At 40.9% G+C, this 27,812-nt stretch overlaps 2 protein-coding genes across 7 annotated transcripts in view; both read left to right on the plus strand.

Moving 5' to 3' along the window:
- Positions 1 to 12,935, plus strand: part of SUPV3L1 (Suv3 like RNA helicase) — a 35,257-nt gene extending 22,322 nt beyond the window's left edge. For all 5 annotated transcript variants that reach the window (XM_038409331.2, XM_043519344.1, XM_043519343.1 and 2 more), the window contains 8 exons: positions 185 to 276; positions 1,166 to 1,346; positions 1,748 to 1,841; positions 2,670 to 2,889; positions 3,286 to 3,366; positions 5,007 to 5,183; positions 11,856 to 12,004; positions 12,381 to 12,935. In XM_038409331.2, the coding sequence (XP_038265259.1) occupies positions 185 to 276; positions 1,166 to 1,346; positions 1,748 to 1,841; positions 2,670 to 2,889; positions 3,286 to 3,366; positions 5,007 to 5,183; positions 11,856 to 12,004; positions 12,381 to 12,879 (1,493 nt within the window). In that variant the 3' untranslated portion in view covers positions 12,880 to 12,935. The remainder of the gene's footprint in view (positions 1 to 184; positions 277 to 1,165; positions 1,347 to 1,747; positions 1,842 to 2,669; positions 2,890 to 3,285; positions 3,367 to 5,006; positions 5,184 to 11,855; positions 12,005 to 12,380) is intronic.
- Positions 12,936 to 19,028: 6,093 nt separating this feature from the next.
- The window catches only part of HKDC1 (hexokinase domain containing 1), a 39,256-nt gene continuing 30,472 nt past the window's right edge, over positions 19,029 to 27,812 (plus strand). The window contains exon 1 of one of the 2 annotated variants that reach the window (XM_038408509.2): positions 19,029 to 19,315. In XM_038408509.2, the coding sequence (XP_038264437.1) occupies positions 19,253 to 19,315 (63 nt within the window). In that variant the 5' untranslated portion in view covers positions 19,029 to 19,252. Of the gene's footprint in view, positions 19,316 to 26,097; positions 26,592 to 27,812 lie in introns of those variants that run through there. The other variant, XM_043519342.1, reaches the window with a different exon arrangement.

Consider the following 27,812-nt stretch of genomic DNA (forward strand, 5'->3'; position numbering starts at 1 on the left):
AACAAGGAAAGAAATCCCATCCTTCATTGACTTCTTCAATAGGCAGGGTTTTTCTTTGTTTTGTTTTGTTTTTTTTTTTGTTTTTTTTTTGTTTTTTGTAGCCACCTCTGTCAGTTCTCAGTATTCCTGATTTGTGTGAACACGTATATTTTAACACTATATTTCACTGCATTTTTTTTTTCAGGTCTCAGTGCAGAAGAAGTTCACATTTGTGGAGAAGCTGCTGCTATTGATTTGGTGACAGAGCTCATGTATTCTACAGGAGAGGAAGTGGAGGTAGATCTTATACTGTCCCCTTTTTTCTCCCCTGTCCAGTGGCTATAAAGTTGTATACACTTTACTATCTACTAAACGATCTAAAATATTGCAGGTGTCTACTATATCGCTCATTTGAGAAAATACTGATCAAATCTACAGGAGTCAGAGCTTGTGTTTGACGTGTTGGCTATGTAAGCCTACGAATCAAAAGGGGGTTTCTTAGAGATGTTGCAAAATAAACCTTTTTTAGCAAAAATATTATTGCCCTTACCAAGAGAACAATGGATCTTAAAATTTCTACTGACTTATCCAGAGAGAGTGCTAGATTTATGCTGAGACCTCATTTACATGTCCATTTTTCCTAGAGGTCACTTTATTGTTAGTTAGTTGTTCTTAAGAAACCTAATATCAGTGGAAAAGTTTAAATGCTAAAAGGGTTAACGTATACCAAGGAAAAAAGCTATAAAAAGAAAAACCGATAACTCGGGTTAGCTACCGACGTGCTCATCTGCAAGAGACACTTTACAAATGTAGATCCTGATTCTGAAAGCGTTCTGCCTGCAGGACTCCCATATTGGAGAGCACAGTGTTTTCTCCCTAGTATTAATATAGTTTTACTTACATTATATATGTCTGCAGAGGAATCGAATTTAAAAATAAAAGTGGTTCCTTTTCTGTCTCCTGAAAAGGTCAGTTTGGAAATGCTTGTAAGAATGGTCATTATTATTTGGAAGGCAGAAGGGAATGCCACATTTTCTCCTAGTACTTCTCTCATTGGGATTGTGAGGCACAGTATAATCTTAAAGCTTTGATTGATTTGTCATATGAAGTTAAATTTTTATAGTAATTATAAATTTTGCAAAGGATTTTTGTGTTTTGCCTTGACAAAACTGCTGTTTAATCCTAGGTCAGAAACTACAAGAGGCTTACCCCTATTACCGTGCTGGATTATGCACTAGAATCTTTAGATAACCTCCGTCCTGGTGACTGCATTGTCTGTTTCAATAAGAATGATATTTATTCTGTGAGTCGGCAGATTGAAGCCCGAGGATTAGAATGTGCTGTCATATATGGCAGTCTCCCACCTGGTAAAATACTAGCTTTATCTTGCTTTTAAAGAGAAGGCTCTGTTTATTGCTGCTACCATATGAAAAGTATTTAATAGAGACTTTACATTTTTCAAGTTCTGTATCTAGATATTGAATTAAGACAACACTGAGCAAATTTTCTTTATCTTGTATTGTAATGTTGGAGTTAAATCTTTATCAGCTATGTAATCTTACTTTTGTTCCTTCAACAATAACTTTTATTTTATTTTGATTTATTTAAAATGACACCCATCCATCTTTCTGGGAACACTTGCAAAAATTAACATTCCTGTTTCGCTTTTGTTCAGTGACATGTAAGAGCATGCAATCTTTTTTGTATAACCACTTTTGGTGGGGAAAGTCTGTTACAGAAAATGTACTTGTGATTGATTCTGTTCTAGGGACAAAGCTTACCCAGGCAAAGAAATTCAATGACCCTGATGATCCATGTAAAATTCTAGTTGCTACAGATGCCATTGGAATGGGGCTTAATTTGTAAGTACTCTGAACAGGCTAAGGCTTATTTTTCAATGAGACAAGTGTGCTGGTTTTCCTCAGTCTTTCACAGTTTGCTTAATGTGGATAAAAACCCTTTATGTACAGTCCCCAGTATGTGTGTGTATATGTGTCCTCATTGGAATTAAGTGGTGGCTGACCTGACAGGGAAGAGCTATGCTTTCTAGATACTGAAAGTGATCACAGTAGTTAAACTGCTCATTTAGACTGCTTCCTTTGTGGCACTGAGCATCTTCAATTCAGTGGCATTTGAGAGTGCTCAACTCCTCACAGGATTAGGTTCTTGTTCTCTGATGAGAAATCTTAGTGGTCTTAGTGAGGTCCCAGATGTTGCCATATCTTTTTGTGATGTGGTCACCATTGGACTCTGCTGAGACTGCAAAGGACTGAATCAGTGGATATCTAATTACCCTGGGTATTCCTTCTTAAACGGGACTGATAGGTCTAAAGAAAGGCCTTCTTTTTCCAATTCAGTCTGGCAACTTTGAACAGTAAATTCATATTAAAATAATATCTATACTCTGAAGACCTACCTGCTTTGTGAAAAGAACGGACCTTCAAAGGAAAAAGGAACTCCTTCCTCTGCAGCAATTAGCTCTATGGAAATAACGTGCATGACTGAAGAGAAAGTATGCAGTGTAGTTGTAGCTGTGTCGGCACCAGGGTATTAGAGACACAAGATGGGTGAAATGGACCAACTCTCTCACCGACAGAAGCTAGTCCAATAAAAGATATTACCTCACCTACTTCTTCTCTGTGAGAGAAAGTAGTCAATGATTTTTGTCTGTCTTTGTTTAAATGTTTCAGGAGTATAAAGAGAATCATTTTTAATTCTCTAATAAAGCCAAGTATCAATGAAAAGGGAGAGAAGGAAATGGATGCAATTACAACGTCTCAGGCTCTACAAATTTCAGGCAGAGCTGGAAGATTTAGCTCTGTGTTCAAGGAAGGGGAAGTCACTACAATGTATCGTGATGACCTTGTACTGCTGAAAGAAATTTTGAATAGGTCTGTGCCTCCTATAGAGGTAAGAGTCTTAAATGTTCTGATCTCACCAAAGTGTGCTGGAGCTGCCTTGGTATTTTGTGATCCAGTATTCTTCACTGTACACTGTTGAATCTGAGTAAGAAAATTTGAATTGTACAGTGCCGTCATTCTGAATGCCTGGGGCATTTGCAGGTTTCATAAAACTCGTGAAGTCTCTCACTCACGTACTGCAGTTGCTCTTCTAGACTTTCTCTTCTTGAGCTTTGTTTTAATTTTGGTTCTTAGAAGTTCAGGATGGTTGTTCATTGTGGTGGATTCCATGGGGTACAGTGATTTCTTGCATGTTATTCTGTTGGATTTTGCTTTTCAGATATAGTTATTTTTAAAGGTTTTCTTTGTTAAAAAGCAATGTTCATTAGTTCTTCTTTTTCCTTAGACAGCTGGCCTGCATCCTACTGCTGAGCAGATAGAAATGTTTGTATACCATCTCCCTGATGCTACTCTATCAAATCTAATGGTAAGAATGATTAAACCTATAGAAACATGAGCTTTCATTTTTAAAATCACATAAATGTTACCTTATAATTACTACTTCACTGCAATGCAATGTAATTAAAAAGCCAAGATGCTGCTTTGTGGATTTTTTATTAAGCAATTAGACTTTTTGGGTTACCAGTATAGTGACAACTGATGCACTCAGAATGCTCATTGTAACCCTTTGTGTCACTAATGACTTGGAAGTCTCCAGGTAATTTTGTTTTGTTTTTAAGAGCATTTGTTGCTGCAGCCACTGCTGTTCACTTGTTTTGGTATTTTGAAAGTATATTTTTTGGTCTGAAGTTGGAGACATGCACTCAGATATTGAAGCAAAAATAATAGTTTTGGAAACTGCTTCTTGTGAAATTGCTCAAAACTAAGCTAGTCATCTAGAATTTTGCTTTTTTTTTTTTGTCAGTCACTTTTTAGATTTTTCTTCTTCTGATCTTGTGTATTGTCTGAGGCAGTGTCTTCACTAAAGTTTGGACATATGGATTCTATAGCAGCCACTCAATCCCATCATTACTTGTTTTTTTGGATTTGTTCCATTTTACTAGTGAATTCACTGTAGTGCTCATAGAAGTTTATTTAGGCATAAACTTTTAATCCTGTGTTTTAAAAAAAACAAACTAAAAAAGGACCATGGAGATTTAATCTACTAAACAGATTACCAGAATTTTACAACAGTTCACACAGATTTCCTGAGTGTCTTGAGAGTCCACTAAAGTTATTAACGGCAAATACTAAGTTAGCTAATCAAAATGTACAAAGTTAACTTGTTATGAAAAAGAGAGTTTTGTGCTGTCCAAATGGAGGCCTCATGTAAAACTCATGCTGATCGAATAGCAGCAAGTGTTTTAACTTCTGCTTTCTAAAACCTCAAAGCTAGTATCCAAGTATACAAATAATCTTTTAACTATTTTTTTCCTTTCAAAGTCTAATTAAATGCCTTATTTAAAATTTTGCTGTATGATACATATCCAGCCAAGCACACAGATCAGTGGTTAAATGTATCTTTACTGATAATGTCCATACCGGTAAGAACTAATGCTGTGGACACTTGTATTCAAGATTAGACTTTTTGTTTGTTTGTTTTCAAGCACAGGTGGGGAGGAATAGCTGTTTGTCTTTATACTCTTTGATCTCAACTCCTGCACCATTTTAGTTTATCTGTTTTCTCACTACTTTTTCCTGTAATCTCAAAAATCCTAAAGCCAACCTTATAATAATTTAATGGTTGAATTATCTACTAAAATAAAAAGAAATCTACCTTGTGTTATGCTGGTGACACAAATTTACAACAGTTTAATGTAGAAATAACTGACTTTATGAGATCATACTATGTGGCTTATTATGTATGCTCCTATCCTACTATATTATATATTTAAGAAGAAGTTGTTTTACTTTTTTTGTCACTTTTTTTTTACATACCCTCTGTACTGCTACTGAATCTGCATTATAGATGTAATTTTTAAAGGAAATCCTGTAGGGAGAGAACACACAACCTATACAAAAATGATTTGTTTTTTAGCATGTCAGTATGAAAGTTGGCAACCATCATTTGTGATAATCTTAACCTGAACTTCAACTATTAACAGTATTTTAACTTTTTCTGAACAGGATATCTTTGTGAGCCTCTCACAAGTGGATGGGCTCTATTTTGTCTGCAATGTTGATGACTTTAAATTTCTAGCAGATATGATTCAGCACATTCCACTAAATTTAAGAGTAAGGTATGTGTTCTGCACAGCACCCATCAACAAAAAACAGCCTTTTGTCTGCACCTCTTTGCTAAAGGTAAGTTCTTCAAATGTACAGTATTTATAATTGACTAAATCAGTCTTAAGCAAATATGTGTGCAGTCTCCAAATTGGCAATTTCCAAGTGCATTTTAAAAAGCTCACATGGAAGTAGAAATACAAAATAGCTGTTGAATTTGTTAAGAATACAACGTCTATTAACTGTTCAGATAAAGTTTTGCAAATGCATTATCTTTTCACATTTGGAACCCAGCTTCCACTTTAGGATGTAAATTAAAAAAAAAAAAAAGTTGTCTAAACTTTCCCTTTATTCACATCCCCAAATCCCATAACTTGCCCTGTGGGAATTTCTTAACTAGCAGAGGTCAGGAATGATGTACATATTCAGAGTTATGTGGCATTAAGCTTTGCACAGCGCCTTCTAGCAGTAGCTTGCCTACAACCATCTGGTGCCATTATTAGTTACTCATTTTTCTGAAGTGAGCTGTAGCTCACGAAAGCTTATGCTCTAATAAATTTGTTAGTCTCTAAGGTGCCACAAGTACTCCTTTTCATTTTTCTCAGCATCCATTTGTGAATAAAATAGAAGTAAACATAAACATTTTTGCTGCATATCAGTGAAATGAGAAGTCTCTTATTTGTGTGAAAATACAGATCTATATTTTACAAAATGGCTAGTGATTTTACTTTTTCTAAAATTGAGTGCCTCATTTAAGCTACTAAAGAGACAGATCTTCAGAAAATGCTTAGCTCTCCCCCTCTGAAAATCGGACTCCTGCCCAATGTCTGAAATTGGGCACCTAAAATCACTAATCACTTTTGAAAATTTAGGCCATAACTTTTGTGATTGAGTTGTCTGCTGGCAAAACAGCTAAGATTCCCAAGTGTCTGTTTTTTTTTTTCTATTTAAAAAAACAACAAAAACCTTTTTTTTTTTTTTTTTTTTTTAAAGCTGAGAATAGTGTCCTTGTTACATCAGGGAATGGGTATCCAACATCACTTCCTCAACCTAGAAAAAATAATCTGAAATAAGAGAAGCATTGTTAGGATTCAACAAAACGAGCTGGCTGCTGATAGATCAAAGACAATGGGCAAAGCCCAGCTGACCATGCTAGGGAGGAGATCATCAAGCCATAAAAGTCTGCTCTCATTTTCTGGATAGCCCCATACTTCTTAGTTGTGTGTATGGCCCTTAACAAATTGTTTTAATGAGGCACAAGAGGGGAGAGATGGCTCCTAGGTTGAATAGTTATGTAAAAAATGTGTGGTAGTTGAAGAAAATTCTGAGTTGCATAAAGTAAAATGTTTGAAATATGTGCATTCAAACTTTAGGTCATTTATTAAAATACAATAGCTGTGAAACCCTCACACTTAGTTGTTCTGATACTTCTGTTCCTTAGTCTCTAATAACAGATGCTTGTTCTTAACTCAATAAATGGATTGAGATCACAAAAGCAGTATTGCCTGGCTAGTCAGACTTCATTTGACCGAGTACTCTGTCATAGACAGAATGTTTGTTAGTTTTTCGAGGAATTGCACCTGTCCATTCCACTTTGGGTGTGTGCACACCCAGTGCACTAGTGTCAGATTTTTCCCTCAGCGCTACCTGTCAGGGCAGCTTATGTGCCCTTTTCTTCCTCATGCTCCTGTGCGATGATATAAAGGGCAGAGCTGCCCCAGCCCCCGTAAGTTCCTTCTTCCATCTGTGATGGCTGTCGGAGCTTGCTATCTTGTTACTGCAAGTGTTTCCTCTTTCTAAATGTTTTCAATTGTATATAGCTAGTACTTGTTAGTCTTAGTGTAGTGTTTTAGTGGTAGTTCTCTTTTTTCCCTTTTACTAGCATACTTGGTTTAAGGTTCAGTTCCCACTGGTTCTGCATACAGATACCTCGTGCTGGGGCATGTCTTGGTCCCCGGGCTTCAAACCTTGCCATGAATGCAAAAAGCCGAGGCTGGTCAGTGACCTGCACTTCCATGTGCCTAAAGTGCTTAGGAGAAGCTCACATCAGTGGCAGGTGCCAAATCTGCTGGGACTTTAAGCCCAGAACTAAAAGAGACTGAGAGGTCAGACTAAAGCATCTTGTGGAGGCAGCCTTCTCCCCACACTTGGAAATTTCCCACTTGAAGTGAGCTCTGAGCATCTTTACTTTGGTTGGGAGTGCTCCTCCTATCGTGACAGTGTCGATGCTGATCTACTTCTCTGATACTAAAGAAGAAACACTGCCAAATGTCATTGAGGAGATCCCTGGCACTGACTTTCAGCAGTCAAGCTGCAAAGCAAGACAGAGCATGCTCAGTGCCGAGCTGCTGTCCGGTGCATATGGAGGCTCAGGCATGGTCATTGACTCGGCACTGGTACCGATGCCATTGAGATCAACATCTAAGGAAGCACCATCCTGTGGTGCCATTCTCTTTGGCTCAGCAGCAGCAAAAGACTCTCTTGATGCCATCAGCACCTGAGGCATATGCTGCGGCATGCAATCTGCTAAGTCTGTCAGTGCTGGCTTTGCTGGAGGTTCAATTGACACTTCCCCCAGTACTGGCAGTCACCAAGGAGCACTTGCAAGCCTCTAGAGTTTAGCACCTGATACCACAGGCATCTCTTGACACTCTGGTACCACCTCGTATGGTGCTGTTAAAGGGCAAACAGGCTATGATTTCTCTGGTGCCATCCTTTCCAGTCTCCGGGCACTGCTCCCTGGCATCAAGAGATACTGCACCTTCCTGCTCAAACTGAACGGGTTCATTCTCTGAATTGTAAGTTGGATCTTGTGTGTCAACTGCATTACATAAGCCATCCCTCTTCTCCAAGGGGTTTTCATCTCTGGTGTCCAGCAGATGCTCCACATTAGTTGGTTGGTCGGTAGGGAGCCTTGGCAGTGGAAAAATTGGGCTCCGGTGCCATATCAACCACCATATTGAAACCTGTGGGGGTTTCTGCCTACCTCCAGATCCTCTCCTTGCTCACCCTCCTCTACATCCTCCAGTAAGCGTTATGAAGCTTCACATCAAGAACTGCAAGAAGTCTCTCCCAGTAATGAGCTCCCAAACATGAGCAATTGACCCCAGTTAATCTCCCTTTGGAGAAATTTTCGGAAGTTCCACCTCAGCCAGCCTTAGGTTCTTCCTCATCACCACCAGATGAGGCAGCAGTGGTCAGTGTTTCCTCATCTCCTCCTGACAATTACATCAGGACCTCCTAGAGAGGGGTGGCTTCCACCACTGACATACAGGTGGAAGTAGAGCTCACATAGATTGGCTAGTTGATATTTTGGGATCTGTGGGGTCTTCTCAAGTGGCATTTCTCATAAATGAGACTATTTTGGAGCCCACAAAAATAGTGTGACAAACACCATATTCCCTGTCTCCCACTACTAAAAGGACTGAATGGAGGTATTGTGTCTCCTTGCGCCAGGGTCAGTAGGAGTCTACCTCAAAATCAAAGGATGCAAAGAAACTCTTTTTAGGAGAAAAGTTTATTCTACAGCTGGCCTGCAACTCCGGATTTCTAATCAATGAATATTGCTAGGGCATTGTTTTTCTCTCTCTCTGGGACATCTTTTTAAAATTTACAGACAAGTTACCAGAGGAGGCCGGACAAGAGCTTTTTGTAATAGTGGAAAAGGTAGCCAGAGCCTTGCTTTAGGTTGCATAGAATGCTCCAGATTCTACTGCTAGAATTCATCTACCGTTAGATTAATCAGCCATAACAATGCATTAAATGTTCATGAATCCAGTCATCAGGCCTTCCTCAGGAGGGACCAACACTCTTTGCAGCAAGGAGATGACAAGTTTCACAGCCTTAAAGACTCTAGGGCTACGCTGAAGCTTTTGGGTATTTACACTCCTCTTCCAAAAGAAGCAGCAGTTTTCCACTGCAGCAGTCCTACCGTTATATTTCCTTTATGCCTTGTCAGCACCAGACTAGGAGAAAAGGGAAAAGTTACAGGTGGAGAACACCATCACCTCTTCTTTTCTCATCCACTGCGAGCTTCTCCAGACAGCCTAGGAACACCAAACAGTCAATTTGACAATCTTGGGAAGCACAGCATACAAGGAGTTTTGCTGTATTCTCAAACCCCGTTTATTTTTCCAACAGGCTATCCCACTTGCTAAGTGCTTGGACCTATATCACTACAGACTAGTGGGTCTTAAACAAGATGGAATTGGGATCCATCCTTCAGTTTATTTCTGCGCCTTGTTCCCATCCTCATTCCCCATCCCTTTTCAGGGACCTCTCTCGAGGAAGTTCTCCTTTGGGAGGTATAGTCTCTCCTCCAGTCGGGAGTCATAGAGGAAGTTCCTCCTTTACACAGAAGAAAGGGATTTTATTCATGCTGCTTTCTGATTCCAAAGGAAAAGGGAGGTCTCAGGTCCATGCTAGACCTGTGAGAGCTGATGAAATACATAGGAAAATCAATTTTCACATGGTCACTTGGGCTTCCATTATCCAGTCTGGATCTTGGCGACTGGAACGCTACCCTCGACTTAAAGAGTGTATTTCAATATCGCAATATGTCAAAGCCCCAGGAGATTCCTCAGATTTATGGTCAACCAATCCCACTGTCAGCTTGCAGTCCCTGCCATTTGGCCTGACTGTGGCCCCACCTGTCTTTACAAAGCATGGCATGGCAATGGTGGCTGCATTCCCCAGGAAATCAGGAGTACAAATGTTTCCATATCTGGATGACTAGCTGGTGAGAGGCTGATCCAAGAGTGAAGTGGTGCTGATAAATGAGGAAAAGTCAATCCTTTGACCTGTGCAGAGAATAGAATTTATAGGAGCAGTCTTGGATTCTCCAGAAGCCAGGGTGTTCCTCTTGCAAAGCAGATTCCAGACAATGTTTGCATTTTCTTAGATCTGAAAGCCCATTCTGCCATGACATTATGGAACTGTCTCTCACTTCTGGGGCACATGGCCTCTTGTATTTACGTGGTTTGGCATGCTGGACTTTCTCTTAGGAAGGTACAGGGCTGACTGAGCTTGGTGTACTTCCCAATTCGTCATCCACTGGACATGTTAGTTCGAGTGTTCAAAGAAGTCTTAGCCTCTTTGGACTGATGGCTGGACCAACTAATGTATGTGTGGGAGTTCCTTTTGTTCCCTACAACCTACTTTGACTCTGGTTACAGATGCTTCTGCTTTAGGTTGGGGAGTCCACCTGGGAACTTTGCAGACACAAGGTTGATCTGTCCAGGATTTAGCTCTCCACATATAAGTAAGATAGTTGAGAGCTATTCATCTAACTTGTCATGCTATTCTCCCCACATTAAGGGAAGGATTTTGCTAGTTCCTGTGGACAACACAGCAGCAATGCTCTACATGAACAGACATATAGGGACCAACTTGACACTTCTACGCCAAGAGGCAATACTGTTTTGGGAGTTTTGTATTGCCAGCTTGATCCACATCAAACTCTCTGACCTTCAAGGTGTCCAGAACAGTCTGGCAGATCAGCTGAGCAGATCTTTCACCAGTCACCATGAGTAGTCTCTTTGTCTGGGGGGTTCTTCACATAGAGTTGTTTGCAATCTGGTACAACAGGAAGTGTCATAAGTTTTTTTTGTTCAAGAACAGGTCACAGTCCAGGGTTTCTAACAGATTCTTTCCTGTTGCCTTGGAAAGACAACCTCATGTATGCTTACCCTCTGGTTCCACTCTTTCCCAGAGTGGTGTTAAAAAATCAGATAGGATCATGCTCACATGACCCTTGTTGCATCGGCGTGGTCTCCAGCATTGCTTTTCCACTCTACTGTCCCTCTCAACCAGGGCTCCATTGACATAAAAAACAGATCCAGATTTGATTTCCCAGGATCATGGTCTCCTTCACCCCAAACCCAAGGCTCTTCATCTTACAGCTTGGATGCTCCATGGTTAACACCTCAGGAGTTTAACCTTCAGATTGAATTGGTTGAGAGTCACCTGAAGTGGAATGGACAAGTGCAATCACTTGAAGAAAAAACTAACCTGGTGTTCTTTGAAGTGTGTTACACATGTTCATTCTGTGACCCACCCTTCTTCCCTTTTATCTCAGAGTCTGTCCAGTAAGAAAGAAATGGGAGGGTTTGGGGGGCAGCTCTACCCTTTTGTCATTGCTCAGCACCACAAGGCAGCAGAGGGTGCATGCGGCACCCCAAAGAGTACCAGCAAGGGAAAAATTTGTGACACTAGTGCCGTGTGCACGTGTAACACTGACGGATCCTGGTCATCGGCGGGCGGGATTGAACCTGGGACCTCTGGAGCTTAGTGCATGAGCCTCTACTGCACAAGCTAAAAGCAGACTCATTTAACTCTCTCTCTTTAAGTGGTCTCGGTGCCACTAGATGGGATAGAACACCACACCTAGAAGGTGTGGGGGTTACACACACCCACCCACCCTAAAGTGCAGTGGACATGTACAACATATCTCAAAGAACAACTACAGAGCAGGTTGTTAGGTGTGTTTTTTTTTTTTTTTTTTTTGTATTTGCCAGTATTATGACTTTCTGTTATTACACTATATCATCTTTACAATATTAAAAACACCTATAAAAAGGATATAGTTTTTTAAAAAAAAGTCGTTGCACTTGTAACTCATACTAATACAGTCTATTTCTGAGATTTTGGGATGGGAATTTGAAATGGTTTAATAAATTAATATGTTGTAAAAGTACTCAGTTCTTGCTAACAGATTTATACAAGACCTTGTTGAATCTGTTTATTTTCCAGTTTGCAAGGCAGTTTAGTAGAAATGAACCTCTGACATTTGACTGGATATGCAGGCATACTAACTGGCCACTGGTCCCACCAAAGAACATCAAGGATCTTGTACACCTTGAGGCTGTTCATGATGTTTTTGACCTCTATCTGTGGTTAAGGTATTGAAACTGAAACTTAAGCTTTATTTTGGTTTTCTAGTATATTTGCAGCTCATGGACAAATGGAAGCCATGTTTTTATGTTGGTACAAATTTAGCACTATATGGGAGAATGCCACATAGACAGTTAAACAGATCTCTGTAGAACCTACTGATTGTACAACCTAAGCAGATGCAACAGTTGTACTGTCAAGATCCTTTCTGATGATGAGGCAATGTGTAATATGATACATAAAGAAGAGGCATATGGGTGGGAGCGAATATGCGGTCTCTTATATACCACATAATAATAAGACAGCAACTTGATCTCTACTTACTCCATTGACCTACAGCAGTTCTTGTATTGGCAAATTTAAAACACTTTTTTTTTCTTTTAGTTACCGATTTATGGACATGTTCCCAGATGCCAGCCTCGTACGGGACATCCAGAAAGAACTAGACAACATTATACAAATTGGTGTGCGCAGCATTACAAGGCTTATCCGAGCTTCAGAAGCTACTTCTGTTTCTGGTGCTATAGCTGTGCCAGATGACTTCCCTCTTCAGAGAACTGAAGTTAATGACAGGATGTTGAACTTGGAAGATCTTCCAGCAGCAAACCAAGATCAATTCTCAAGTGCCACAAAGGTCCCAGGACAGAAGAGAATAAGACGATCTAAAGCTTTGGGCTATAAACCTGCTGAAGTACAGTCGAATATGAAAAGTCACGGAAAAGGATCTCTTGCTGCCAGACTAGTGCGTGAAGGACTCCTTACCCAAGAAATGCTGAAACAACTAGAAAGGGAGTGGCAGGTTCACCACAATAACAATGGAAATTTCCCAGCTGAAAAAAGAGATAATCAGAATGGTTCAAAAGGGACAGGGAAAAAGAAGTGAAATAATGACCTAATTCCATTTAATTTTTGTTCACAGAATAAATACTATTTTAATAACCTGGCATCTCTGGATTACACCGGTGCTGTTGCATTTTTTTTTTCTTGTGGCTAGTTTTATGAAGCAAATATTCAGAGATGGAGTCTTGTAAACTGAAAGGTTATTTTATTAATTCTGCTTTTGTTGACTTGTTATGCACTTTCTCACAACCATGACATTCAGCATAAAAATACTGTGTTTTCCTACATGAAAGTTTGACTCTAAAACATCCTTACAAAATAGACACTTAAACTGTTTTTACCATAATGGTCAGGTGTATTTCCTTAGTAATTAATTAGCTAATTATTCCACACCTTCGTATTGTACATAGTTCAACAGGTAAGTGCTATAAATGGTAATATACAACTTCACAGGAAATGAGATTAGAATCTCATGCCTTTCAACCTTTGCCTTCCCTGAAAATCTGAAGTAATCAGATAGAAAGTATTTATCTATTAATGTCCTAGATATGGGCAATTTACAGTATTTCTCTCACAGAAATTCTGGAGGAAAGGTCATAGCCCTTTTAAGTTCTATTTGTTGTCTTTTAGGGAAAAAATCTGATACATTTAAAAAAATTATTCTGTCCCTGGGGGAAAGCTAGACATGATCTTGTTCAGGCAAAGCCAAAAATGTTATCCTATTAAAATTCTACATTGTGAATGAGTGAGTGATTTTGTGATGCTAGCTGTAAATTCCCTGAATTGCTTTCTTAATGCTGTGTCTTTACTTTGAGTACAATCAAAAGTCTGTATAGTTGCCATGACTTTTTTACATTCCCTTCAAGAAAGGCAATGTCAATGCTTGGAGCCAGGCGTGTGGTTCCTAACTCATGTAGATATACCTATGCTAGCGCCCATTGAGTTAATACGCTAAAAATAATAATGTAGCTGTGGTAGCATGGGCTGCTGCGAGTTGCCCTCTGTGCAAACCTGCTGGGGCCCTGTGGGTACATATTCAGGATCGATAGTCCCTGCCGCCAATGCTTGTGCTACTGTGTAGAGTATTTAAATACTGTAAATACAGCTACTATTTTGGCACATTATCAGTGAGAGCTAATGTGAGTATGCCTACATGAGCTAGGAATCATATCCCCAAGTGTAGAAGTCTCCAAAGTGACTCTGTTCTTCTGCGTGTTATATATTTTATTTCTTGTTTAATTTCAAGATCATCCTTCATAATTCTTTAATTGTTGGGGGAGGAAGTAAAATACAGAATTCCAGATCAACTAAAAATGGAGACACTGCAATGTACAGTGCAGTGCACTTAGTCATCCATGATCTCGGTATATCCGATACGCCGTTAAGAGAAGTTTACCCAGGTAGCTTAAAATTGGAAAGTTGGCTGTTTTAGTTTGACCTTTCTTCAGTTTATCTGGCTAAGCTCTCCATAAACCCTTTTTTTTATAGGTTGGTTGGTTTGTTTGTTTTTTTTTAACATGGAGTTAATCACTACATGATATTTCAAGCAATTTGTAGAAGGGAGGGGAATGCTCTTGCCCTATTGCACATGTTCCTCAGCATTCTAGCCCTGATAACTAAATTAGTTTGATTTGGATAATTTTAAGGCGACACTCTTGTTAATGTCTTTGAAGAAAGGCCAGAGATCAAGTGTGCTTAGAGGCTGAAATGACTTTTATCCAAAGAAGTGACCTTCAGCACTGGGGCATGTTGTAATGGCTGGGGGAAGGAAGCTTCACTGCTTCTGCTGCTGTGCTTGTTTTGTGGAGAGGAGTTGTGGCCCTTTGGATGTTAGAGCTCTTCCCATCAATTTTTGCAAACTTGAAAGCAAGTTTTAACTTCCTTTTAACTGATTTCCGACTTTCTAAAATGGTATGCTGTTGTGGAGTTCTCTGACCACTTGCAAATCTATGCTTTAAGTTTTAGGCTACAGACTTCAGTCCAAATCTTAAACTTCAGTTCAGATCAATGTGTTGCATAATGCTAACGCTCCCCTGCCTGCTCTCAACCATCATGCGTATGGCACACAGAAAACCCACATCCACAAACCTACTCCCTGCTTCCATTATGTTTTGATAACCAGTTTATCCTTTAATTGTTCACAAAGCTGCTTTTTAATGTATATTTTTAGCAAGGAAAGGCTTCATTTGGGTATTTAGAGGCGTAAATTGATATCTTGTGTTTGAGCAACAGCCCTTCTAATGAGAAAAAAAGCTAAGTAACTCTACAACATTCTTTTGATATTTTGCTGAGATTAGCACTTCAGCTTAATTCATTGCTTGTTCCCATAGTGACTCCATAGTAACTGTTGTAAGAGCTCTGAAATTTATTCAGGCATTTCAAGGGCTGATTTTCATAAAAGAAAGTTTTCTTTTCTTCTGAGCTAATGGCACGGTTGCCACTAGATCTAATTAACGTTGCTGTCAAATTGGCCTCACATGGTATGATCAAAACTGATGTTGCAAAGCTACACAAGGAACACATTTTTAACATGGGTCTACTTTGCACAAAACAAGAACACTTCCAAATGGCCTGTGTGTAGAGTTTTTGTGCATGGAGCTGTGCTGTGTGTTCCTACGTTGTTGTGAAAGTTCAACACACTTTTCAACTGACCCTTTTTTAAATGAAGAAAGCTTGATTCCCTGATAAAAATGTAAATTGCATTTTACACAGTACTTACCTTCAGTTGGAAGAGCCACTTTCAGCAACTTTGTTTCTGAAGACACTGTGCCTAAGCCAACTTGACCTTTCCATTCTTACACTGTTTTTAAAGGAGATGGAGGTTGTGTAGAAGTTAGGGTAAGACAGGTTTCCTCCCCCCCCCTTGCTGGACAGGGGCTTCTTTTGTGTTTTCTTTGTTCAGTCTCTCTGAAGGTGTCTTAAGTACAGATTTTATCTTATTATTTTGCAGCCTGGTGCTGCTAATGGTTATGTCTAAAAAGAACCTTAGACAAAACTGAGCTTTGTGCAGTTTGTCCTCACTAATGCATATATCCAATATGTAGTGAAGGTGAAATACATAGTTATCTCCCACTCACTGAAATCTAAATGAGAGCTTTAGAGAATTTGACATGAAGTGAAGCCAAGTGATGACTTTTTACTTCCCTGATATCTGTTATCGCTAAACTCCAATGTACAACTAAGATTGGAATCCTGAAGCTGAGAATGGAGCATTTGCTTTGGAGAGTGGTATTTTGTTGAGATGACACTTGGAAGGGGGAGGCGTTCAATGTTTTTGGAAAGTTTTTCATATATATTTTTGGTACCACATCTGAAAAATAGCTGAGCTGTCAATCATTTTAGAAACTTCAAATGAGATTTATCTGAAAATTGTAGGGAGATTTGGGACACAGGAGCAGTTTGGGGAAAAGCATATTTGGGCAAGTGAGAAATGGTAGTGATCCATTGGTCTTCAACAGAAGGTCCTGATCCTGCAATTAGATCAATATGATTGGAGGCCTGGGCCATGGAGAGTTGTGATTGTACAGCTGGGGCTTCAGATTGTAAATTCTTCAGGGCAGAGCGTCTCTCTCTCTCTCTCTCTCTGTTCTTGGACAGTGTCTCGCACCCTGACTAGGGAGATTGGCCGTGACTGCAGTAGTAATAATTGTAATGGATACTGAATGACTGTGGGAGACCTTGGCTTTCATTTGTATAGAGCTTTCTTTAGTCTTAAATGTAAACTGTATGCTAGTGTGAGACTGCATGTCCTCACCCCAGGTACTCAACAGCTACACTCTTCCTCTCCAGTAGCCCGAGCTCCTACCTCAACTACCTATTCCTGGCATTTTACCACCTTCTCCCTATACTCTTCCAAAGAGTGAGACAGCACTGGAATCCACATTCTCCATGCTACGGCCTACATCAGCATTGCCACCAGGGGAAACTGAGTTAATACCCACCCTTAGTGCTTGTTTAAACTTTCCCCATGCTTCCCTGGGGAAATGACATCCCACTGAAGGGAGAGTCTCATGGAAGGCATTTGAGTGCTGGGATGACAGGCTGGGATGAACCCACTCTGCCACATTTGGGGGAAGAGGAAATGGCTATCCTCTATCCTAGCGCCAGGCCTCTCCTTCCACCAGAAGCCTTGTCCCAAGGGGGTCTGCTCAGAGGCAGCAGGCTGTAGATGCTCCAGTGATAAAATCTCCAGTGATTAAAATCTTCATCAGCTCCCCGCAGCAGAGTGTGTAGCCTTTAGCACTCTGAGTAAGAGAGCCTGGCAGGCAGCAGAACCATCACCAGCATTCCCTGCCTGTGGGAGGCTGGTGTTAAGAGCCGTTTCCTTTGATGTAGGGGCAGGTGTTGGAATTTTTTCTAGGCATGCACACCTTTGTTAAAAGCTCCCCATCCTGGTTATAAGGATCTTACCTGAATGGTCTTTGACTGTAAGGTAATTGCATGCTGGACTGGAGATGATCATCTGCCTTAGAACATTCCATAATTCCTCAGGATGCGGCTGCAAAGGGAGTATTACAAAGATATAAATGTCAGGTTGTGATCCTTTACGATCTGAAAGTGGGAGGAAGGGGTTGAAACTGGCTTGTTGGATAAAACACTTCTATATTTAATGTGAATTAACAGCAACAAACCATGACCCAGGTAATTTAAGCTGGTATATTCATTTGGACCTCAGTTGTCATTTGCACTAATGTCACTACACCACTGTGGCCCAAATAGTGCCAATTTGTCTTATTTTTAAGGGCTGTTAGTATGTCGAAAAATCATTTGAATGGAAACAATAATTTTTCTTCTTTCCTCACCCTCCTACTTATCCAAAGCAAGGATGCACTGAAAACCTGTGATTGATTGAATTCGCTAGCAGAATGAAACTGACAAATACTACTTGATTACCAAACAAAGTTTGTTAATTAAAATCTTTGAGACCCTTTTCATGTGACATTTATTTATATTCCTAATGAGAGAGTGAAAATTAAATCTCTATTAGACACACACTGAGCTCTGGAACAAAGAGGAATGGAACTTAAAAGGTGATGCTCTCCATTTAATTGGTCAGCCAGGAATGTGACTCAAATGAGAAAAGTACATAATGAGTAAAGAGACAGGGTGTGTGTGTGTGTGTGTGTGTGTGTCTCTCTCTCTCTCAACCTTTTTAGGTCAGACAGTACTTACTAAAAGATGAATCCGGAAGAAATGAACCATGATCTCAGGCTGGCAAGGTGTTTAAAATTTTTTTTTAAGTGAAAGGTCTAGTTTAGAAATATTCTTATTTACAGCATGCTCATCTTCTTGTTTGCATTACAGTTGGCTTTTCTGTTTTCATCTTGTTTCTAATATTTATAGGACAAAAACATTAAAAGCTAGAGATATGGTTAAATTCAGCCCTGATGTCAATAGGTGCCTCAATGAGAGCTGCACACCTTAAATTATAATTGAATTTGTCTCTGAGTAAGATTGAGTCTAATATTAAAATTGTCCAGCTGCCAAATGGGCCAAATTTTTCCCTTGCACATGCAGTTCTGAGGACATAAGTCTTAAATGTTGTCATCACAAGCAGCCAGAGACGACACAACTGTTGATTGGGGGGGAGGGTACAATTTAAAGGTTCTGGTGGTATGCAGCAGGGTTCATGGCAGGGCATATAAGCCCTGGCAGAAATGGGGGGGCACATGACCCCACATTCCCTCACCTCCCACGCATCGCCTCTGCAAGCAGCATAGTCATTGGGAAAATAATGTGTGCAAGTTGGGAATTGTGTAAGGAGTAAAACTAGGGGCACGTATTGCTTGGCCAGGGTGAGTGTGAGTGCTTACTGAGACAAGCCCCAGAGAATAATGTGCTGTGCATACCAGAAACTGTGACACATCCGATTAAGAAACACAGGTTTGTCTCAAAAACTGGAATGCTAGCCAGATGAAAGAAAGATCCTGAAATCCAACAGCTCTGCATAACTTTCTAAGTGAACTAAACTTCATTGAAGCAGCTTGTGTTTGTCACATTCTTGTGGAAGTCTGTCAAATGCTGCACAAGATGGTGCTGGGTTAAGCAAAGAACATTGCATAGTAACTAGATTGTTAAGTGGTAAAAATTCCTGAATGGGCCGATACACATCGTTCCCCCCCCTACCTTGGCCGCTAGCCAGATGCTTACTATTAGACTATAAAGTGTGTACCAGGGGAAGGGAGGGACTGGCCGGTGGAGGAGAGAGACACACACTGAGGTTTAATCATTGAACCAACCAAACTGAATGGATTTAGTCCTGGACTTGATTTCACAGGAGCTCTAATATCTCACTCTGGGGAAATGGCTTTGTTGAAATATTTTTAACATTTAGCTCATGAATAAGATATGCCACTTTGGAATTAATTATTCACAGCTGCTCTATCATCACTGAGACACCAATAAGCTTCAAGAAAATGTTTGCTGTGCATTTATTAGCTTTTTATTTCACAAAACTAAAAGAAGATCAAATAAAAAAGGTAAGGTCCAAATTTGTTTGTTGGTAAGATTGATGTGGGTTACAGGAGAGCAGAGAATATTTTACTGTATGAGCGAACAATGAATGTGGATGCTGTGTAGTATGCTCCTGGCAAAGAGGTGGAGATTAAAGGGTTGGTAAAACGTTGGACTTTAAAACAGTCCTATTTTCATTTAGTCTTCAGATCTGATAAACTTAGACTAACGCTAGGAAACAAAACTCCCTGTATAATGAATGTGTAAATAATCTTTGGTAAGAGAAGACTGCAATGTTAGCTCTGAGGGTTCTTTTTAAAAATGTTCAAAAAGAAAGTGCTTTCCAGCATACTGCTGTAATGAAGCATAGTATGAGAAACTTGCACTCTTGTTTGATTGCATTATCACTTTGATTTAGACAATGAGATTGAGGTCAAAACTGGGGTCTGAGTCAAAAGTTCACTGAAACCAATGAAAAGACACCCATTGTCCGCAATGGGCTTTGGATCGGGCCCAGGGGCATTTGGACACACAACTCCTGTTCGCTTTATTGGGAAAGTTTTTTAGGTCTAGATCTTCTAGCTGGCTTTGAAAATCTCAGCCAAGATATTTGATTATTGTTAATTAAAACTCAGATTTGTAAATATTAAAGTCTTAGACAGACCAGACTTTAAGCTTTTGATGTGCAAACAAACTAGCTGATGGTGCCCTGCCTTGGGCACTCAGCAGATAGCGAAGTCTAGTCTGTTGGCAAAGCGCTGGTATGTGGGCTCATGGCACTGCAGCATAAAACCCTTACACACTCTGCATGCTCCTTGAGTTAATCTTCTGCATCTCTGTCAAATGCCTGACTTCCCACCTCCTGACCGAACACCACCTCACCCTCATGTTGTGGCCACTTGCCTCTGGGCACGGGGGATGTACACTGGACTCCCTTTGGGCCCTGTCGTTGCCACTCTCTAATCAGCTGGAAGGATGGCTGTTAATATACATGAGCAAACCAGAAGCAAGAATAGGCTGATAAACAAAGGAGCAAGAGGAAATGAGTCAAGACCCCCATGAGTGAGGTAAGCCCCACCACTGGACTAGTCCAGCAATAGAACAAGGTTGTTTTCCCCCCCCCCCCCACCCCAAGAAAAATAGTGCCTTATGCTGGAAGGGCTTGCTGGGTGCTCTCTCTCTGTCCTTCCTTTCAGAAAGAGGGATAAGGGGACAGTGCAAAGGGTAACAGGCTGCCCATATCTTATCAAGCAGCCCTAATGCTCCGATTTTCCACTTGGTCACTGATAAACCTCAGTTTGTGTTCCAGCGTTTTTTCATGATCATAACTAAGGAAGCAAGCTATGGCACTTGGAACAGCATGTTTCCTGGAATTGTTTGGTTTTTTTTCCTGAAAAATACGTTGAGTTTATTGATGTACAATTTTAATGGAAGAGTCAAGCCATTGTTGGGTTTCTGGGAGGGACATTTAAAAAAAAAAAAAAAAAAGCAGCCTGCCTCTTACTGCAATCAAGGCCAGCCACTGGGAAGTATTTTTATGGAGCCCAGATATAAGCTGTCTCTGACACAGCTGATTTTTGATTAACCAAAAAAGTGGGGAGTCTCCAGAGTCGTCCTCAGCTCATCACTGCTACAATGTCACTTTCATAGGCAAGGCAAGACGCTGAACACAAGGGCTGTGTTGGTCCAAAGGGATGAGAGGGAGCTGGTTAGATGATAGAATTTTACTTTCTATAGAGATTTTTCTGATCTTATGAAGGTCCCTATCTTTAGAATCATAGAATATCAAGGTTGGAAGGGACCTCAGGAGGTCATCTAATCCAACCCCCTGCTCAAAGCAGGACCAATCCCCAATTTTTGCCCCAGATCCCAAATAGCCCCCCTCAAGGATTGAACTCACAACCCTGGGTTTAGCAGGCCAATGCTCAAAGCTATCCCTCTCCCTCCTGATTTTTTTATAATCAGACCATTTAATGGTATGACCTTGCTTTGGTTGTAAAGCAGTTTAGAGATCACAGAAGGCTCTGCTTGGTCTTTCTGGAATGTTTTGTTTTGAAGGGCTCCCTTATCTTAAGTGCAGAAGCTCCTAAAGGGTTTATACTTGCCCACAGTCTGCAGCTAAACAAGGTGATTGTCCAAACTGAGCCTGAGAAAATGCAACCAGAATACACATTAAGCCTAACATGCATGTACACACACCTCTAAATCTGTTTTTTCTAAAGGCAGCAGATGATCAGGAGATGACCTCTGCAAAAGGAGAGATGTAATAACTTTTGGATCACTATTCAGATAGTTCTGTCAGAGACTTAGCCTCTCTGGAGAAAAGTGTGTGTGTGTGATTGAGAGAGAGAGAGAGATAGATGGAAGTGCCTTAAAGGGAAAAGGCCAGTTCTCTCTCTTGAAACATTATTTCAATATAATGTTTTCAGCAATCTCTAGTTTAGATGATAAATTTCTAAATTTATTCCCAGGTCCTGGCCTGGCTGCCCTGATAGATTTGCCTGTTTCTTATCTGTGTTTTCATCAATGTGCTTTGGATAATTTTGGCTCATTGGTTTTAAATGGGATCATGAATGAGTAATTTAATTTTCAGAAATGCAAATATAGATATCTGGTGATAGAACAGGCCAATCTATCCCCACTCCCATTTAAATGAAACTGCCTTTTAGTGGCTCACCATTACTTTACCAACATGACTTGCTGTACAAGCACTCCCAATCTCCTCTGGTTTCAGAGTAGCAGCCGTGTTAGTCTGTATTTGCAAAAAGAAAACGAGTACTTGTGGCACCTTACACTGTTGAACCCCTTCCATGGCCAATAGCCAGGGAAACACCTCAGACAGCTAAAGTAGGACTGCAGTTTAAAACAGACAACTCCAAAGATGGAAAAGAAATTAGCCTTTGGTTCCCTGCTCCTCTGAGGAATGGAACACAATTGTTACACCAATAAAATAAAAACCAGCAGGATCTTATTAAAGGGAATAAGGCAAAATGCCATATTTATTGTGAATACAGAATCATAGTAAGCAGTTAGTTATAGCTATAACATTCCATTCAATTTCATATTTATTCACACACACAGACACACACAGAGGTTCTGCAAGGTTGTTATCATAATTACCAGCCTTAGTTGCTCGTGCCAAGCCACTGGCCAAGTGGCCTGGACCCGAGGAGGGAGCAGGGCCTTGTCAGATGCTCATCTGATGCTCCTGGAAGTTGGTTTGCAGAATCAGACCCCAAAGTTCTCAGTTTCTAGAGTTCATTTTTATAGGAATTTCTTCCTATGCCAGTCTATGGGAATTGCTTCATCATGCTGTTGCTGAATCAGTCAGCAGATGGCACATTCCTGACTGCTCCGTGCTGCCAGATGTTATCTTGTTCTTTGGTTCTCCCATCCTTGAGGCTGTTGGGTGGATTCCAGTCTGCCCTCCAGGGGTCCTCTGGTTATTTCCACTTGACGCCTTCTTCGGCCGATCGACATTGGACTCTTAGGCTGGCACCTCCCTGATCATTCATTTATTATCCACAACAAGCATCCATCCACATACATCCTCTATCTCTATTTTAATCACAATTGTTAACAAAGCGAGATGAATACAACAAAAGGGTGGGGAGTCTCTGGGTGCTGTTTCTGTTACAACATATCGCTTTGTTTTTCTCTCTCTCTCTCTCTCTGTGAGTAGTTGTTGTTACAAACTATTGCTTTGAGAACAGACTCTGTCTTAGGATGTACTAACACAATTAGCAGCTTGCAAGTTTCACACAGAGAGGGAGAGAACGAGTAAAAAACAAGAGACCAAATCCCAAGAGACCTCTTAATTAATAATACCCTGGAATTGAAACTATGGGGAATCAAACTCATTTGTGATTTTAATACAGAACTTCTTTAATATGATCCAACGTAACACACTCGGCTCCCATTGGCCCAGTGCTCACCAATCCAGGCATCATTCAGTACCTCACAGCACTAGGTCCTATTTAAATCATATGGTTATGGTGTCATAGGCAAGGCTGAGCTGGCCTTTGGGTACTACCCACCTGTGCTGTAATCAGTGGCTTAGCTTTGTGGTACAAAAATATGTAACTTAGCAAGTAAGTTGGAAATGAATTTTAGAAGTTTGGAGAGGGGTGGGGGAAGGCGTAGCACACTTGTTGGTTGACTGTTCAGAAAAGCCTGGATTTGACTGGGCAAGGAGAGTAAACCTTTACTCTGAAAGTGGTTCCTCCCATTGGGAGCCAAGGTATGGTGAAAGTGTCGGAGTGGAGGGAGCTTGATCCTCTATGGCCTTGCCAAGCCCTTTCTGTGTATAAACAGTCAGACTTCTGCTTATAATGCTGTGCCATCACTCTGACACCTCTGCACAACACAGAAATGTGGTGCCAGCACAAGATTTGTTTACAAACCATCAACCCTGGTAGAATTGGAAGAGACTCTGCAAAAGCAGGGAATCTATATAAACAAATGACAGATTCTTCCTTTGCTGTGTTCATTAAACCAGTGCGAGCACCTAGGTAGATCCTCCAAGTTTTGGTTTGTGTGACTTATTTTAGTTTCACTTAAGCTGATTCCTAATCAATGTAAATTGGAATGCAGAGGGATGCGTGGCCTTGCCTGGAGGCATGGCGGACGTGGGAGTGGGGACAGCAATGAGCAACTGAGGGGGATGAGTGGTATGTGGAGTGAAGGAGGGGAACTGGGATAGGAAGCTGAGTGGTGTGGGAATACTAACCGGGGCTAGAGGGGCCAGATGTTGGGTGGGGCAGAGGGATGAGGGCAAATGGAGCAGGAGAAGGGCATAAGCATCTGTAACCACTAGAACACAGTCACCTCTGAATCTGGAATAGTATCAAGGGTTTGTGAGTCAGCATTCTTCTGCAGTCAGCAAATATCTGCGAACTCCACTGGCGAAACGTGTGGCTCATTTTCTAGTGACTGGCCCACAAAGAGGATGCCAACCTACTACTGCTTTCAGTTACTCTGTTAAGACAGGTGGTAGAGATCTGTGCAGTGGTTCTAATGATTCTAACCCTACTAAAGGTCCATGCGGGTATCAATATAATGCATAGCATGGGCACCAACTTTTCCTGGTGCCAGTGGGTGCTCGACCCCCCCCCCCGACTTCGCCCCTGCCCCATTCCAATCCCTTCCCCAAAGTTCCTGCCCCAACTCCACCCCTTCCCTACCCCTATTGGACTCCTTCCCCAAATCCCTGCCCTGGCCCCGCCTCTTCCCTGAATGTGCCATGTTCCCTCCCTCCCAGCACTTGCTGCCACAAAACAGCTGTTTTGAGGCAGCAAGCCCTGGGAACTAGGGGGAGCCGTGGTATGCTCAGGGGAGGAGGCGGAAGTGGAGCAGAGGCAGAGGTGAGCTGGGGTAGGGGGTGGGGAGCTGTTGGTGGGTACAGAGCACCCACCAATTTTTCCCCATGGGTGCTCCAGCCCTGGAGCACCCATGGAGTCGGTGCCTATGATGCACAAAGGTTTTAATTGTGTTCACATACTATTTTTTCCACAGGACCCTATTCTCATTCAGTGAACAGGGTGGATGGGGCTCTGGCAGTGAATTAGTGATGTGTAGTGAATGAGGCTGTTGTCTGTAAGACCCCTGCCTCATTTGTTGCAGAAACTGCAAAAGGTATCTAGTGAAGGAGACAGAACAGTGGAGGGAGAGAGAGGCAAGTGTCATGGTTAAGGCTGTTGAATGCCACCCCAGAAAATAGAATTCTATCCTTGCCTGTGCCACAGAGTTCCTGTGTTATGCTGGGCAAGTTATTTAAATCAAATACACAGATGGCTAATAACTGTGTGTGCATCTCATTTTCTGGGTGCCTGAACTGAGACGATCCGGTCTGATTTACTGAACTGCTGAGTAGTCACGGCTGTAACTGAAGTCAATGGGAGCTGTGCTTTGAACATAGATAGCGCTATAAAATTCTAAAAGTCAGGCCATAGGTATCTTATACCAGGGCACACAAAATTTAGTGTACTCTTGACCTTAATCTCACCGAGCCTGAGTTTCCCATCTGTAAAACAGGGAATGGTAATGCTTTACCTCACAAGAGTAGAGTGAAAATAGATTCGTTAGTGTTTGCAAGACAAGGTGGGTGAGGTGATATCTTTTATTGGACCAATTTCTATTGGTGAGAGAGACAAGCTTTCAGGCCACACAGAGCTCTTCTTCATGTCTGGGAAAGGTACTCCGAAGGTCAGAGCTAAATGCAAGGTGGAACAGGTTGTTTAGCAGAAGTAGTTAGCCACATTCTACCTTTCAAGGTAGAGAGGCCTCTGAACACCTCTGCAGTTGTGGGACAAGAAGAGGGGGTTAGTGGATTATGGATAGTTGTAATAACCCATAAATCCAATGTCTCTGCTCAGTCCATTTTTAGTGTCCCTCAGAGTTATGAATTTAAGTTCCCAGGCTCCTCTTTTGAAAGTGAAGTGTTTTCACAAAGTGATCACTGTCTGAACTATCAGTCCTTGTTCTCAAAGGAAACCTGCACAACACTGTAGCGTTTCAAGTGTAGACAAGCTATAAGTGAGTAGTGTCCATTCTTTGCACTGAATGAAGCAGGGGACCATGGGGGGGTGAAAAAAGTATGCGATCATGTAATTAATTCAACTCTCTTCTACACATGCATTATGATACCATCTTTAAAGTGGCACAGAAAATCTTAATTTTAGCATTTCCTAACTTCTGAGTGCTTGACTTTGCAGCCTGAATGTTCTGTTAATGTGGTTCTTTCTACGTAATATATAAAGTGTACAAGGAAAGTCAGTAGAGGGTTGGGTTGAGATGATGTTTATAGATGCAGCCTTTCAAATTATCAAAGGATAATCTTCCTTCTCTGAAAACTCAGATATGTAGAATGGTACAAATGTGAAATTACCCTTCCTTGTAACATCACAACTGCAAGTGTGTGTGTACAAACATTAGATGGATTACCTATGTCTGGCATTTTTTAACTGTAAACATTGTTCTATACAATGTAGAAATATTTTAATGTGGTCAAAACAAATGTGATGTCTAAACAACACACAGGCCATCAGTACAGCACACGTAAGAAATAATATGTATTATAATTCAGCAGCCCAGAGATAAATTAAAATACACACAGTAAAATGTTTCTCCTAATTTTTAAAGCCCCTATGTTAATTAAAATTTACGGCTGATCTTTTTTTTTTTTAAAGCCACAAACTTTCCCCTTACATACTTGATAAGGATTTGATCACACCACTCATCCAGCAAATATAAGCAAAAGATATAGGTGTGCTTGGCTGGATGTGAGCAGCTACAGGAGACCAGGTAAGCATTTAAAAAGGGTGGTGCTGGTGATAGAGAGAGATGGGGAATTTGCAAAGTTGGGTATAGAGGACTAGCTAACAGCAACAGTAACACCTAATTCTTCTGAAAGATTCACAAATCTATTCAAGTGTAAGTAATAATTTTGACTACTGTCTGAAACTCTTGAATTGGTGAATCAATTGGTCCTGGGTGGGGAGACTTAAGTTCTCACAAAGTCCTGGTCTATGCTTAAAATGTAGGTCAGCATAACTATGTTGCTCAGTGAAAAATCCATACATGTGAGCTATGCCACCCTAACTTCTGGTGTAGGGGCAACTAGGTGAATGGGAAGAATGCTTCCATCAATCTAGCTGTTGCTGTAGGAATACTATCTCCCTGAACAACAGAAAAAAGTTTTCTGTTGCTGCAGACGGCGTCTGCGATAAAGGGTTATGCCAGCATTGCTACAACGCTGTAGCTATGCCACTATAGTCCCTGTAATGTAGACATGGCTAAAGTCTTTATTCCTATTCAGTTTTTTGTTGCCCAAACACATGTATATAGGAGAAAAGAAATTAGCACAAAACAGCTGATTTCTGGTTAGAGCAGTGTAACTCCAAGACTTGGGATCGTCCATTGAACAGGCCAGACCATTTCTGATGGACCAAATAGTAAAATACTGTCACAAACAATATTAGTTAACACTGGGTTAAACATCTTTACAAATAGATTTTATAGGTTGAAGCATTTCTTATATAGGCCATCCTCCTGCTTACACTGAATTCCGTGGAAATGTAGCTATTGGTTTCAATGGGGCAGGGCCAGGCTAACCCTATATCATATGACTGTAGCTGATGTCATAGAAAATCTCATAGAATCAGAGGATCAGGGTAAATAACCATGTTACATGTATGTAGGGTGCTTAACTTCAAAGCGCTTTATAAACATTTAACTATTTCTCCCACCTCTGAAAGCGAGGTACATACAACCCTCTCCATTTTACAGAGACTCTGAGGCAGAGTAGTGAAGTGAGTTGCCCAAGGTTATTCAGAAGTCAGTGGAAGACTTGGGATTAGAATGTAGGAGTTTCTGGTCCTAAGCTCTGTGCTAAGGACACTGCACCAAACTCTTGTGATTAGTGGTTGTATATAGGAAGCATTTTCTGTGTAACTGAACACTAATAATAGTGGCAGCGTGGGAGAAATCCTGCCCTAATGACTTCTAGTAGAGAGAAATCATCCC

This window comes from Dermochelys coriacea, chromosome 7 (assembly GCF_009764565.3).
Source record: "Dermochelys coriacea isolate rDerCor1 chromosome 7, rDerCor1.pri.v4, whole genome shotgun sequence".
NCBI lineage: Eukaryota > Metazoa > Chordata > Testudines > Dermochelyidae > Dermochelys > Dermochelys coriacea.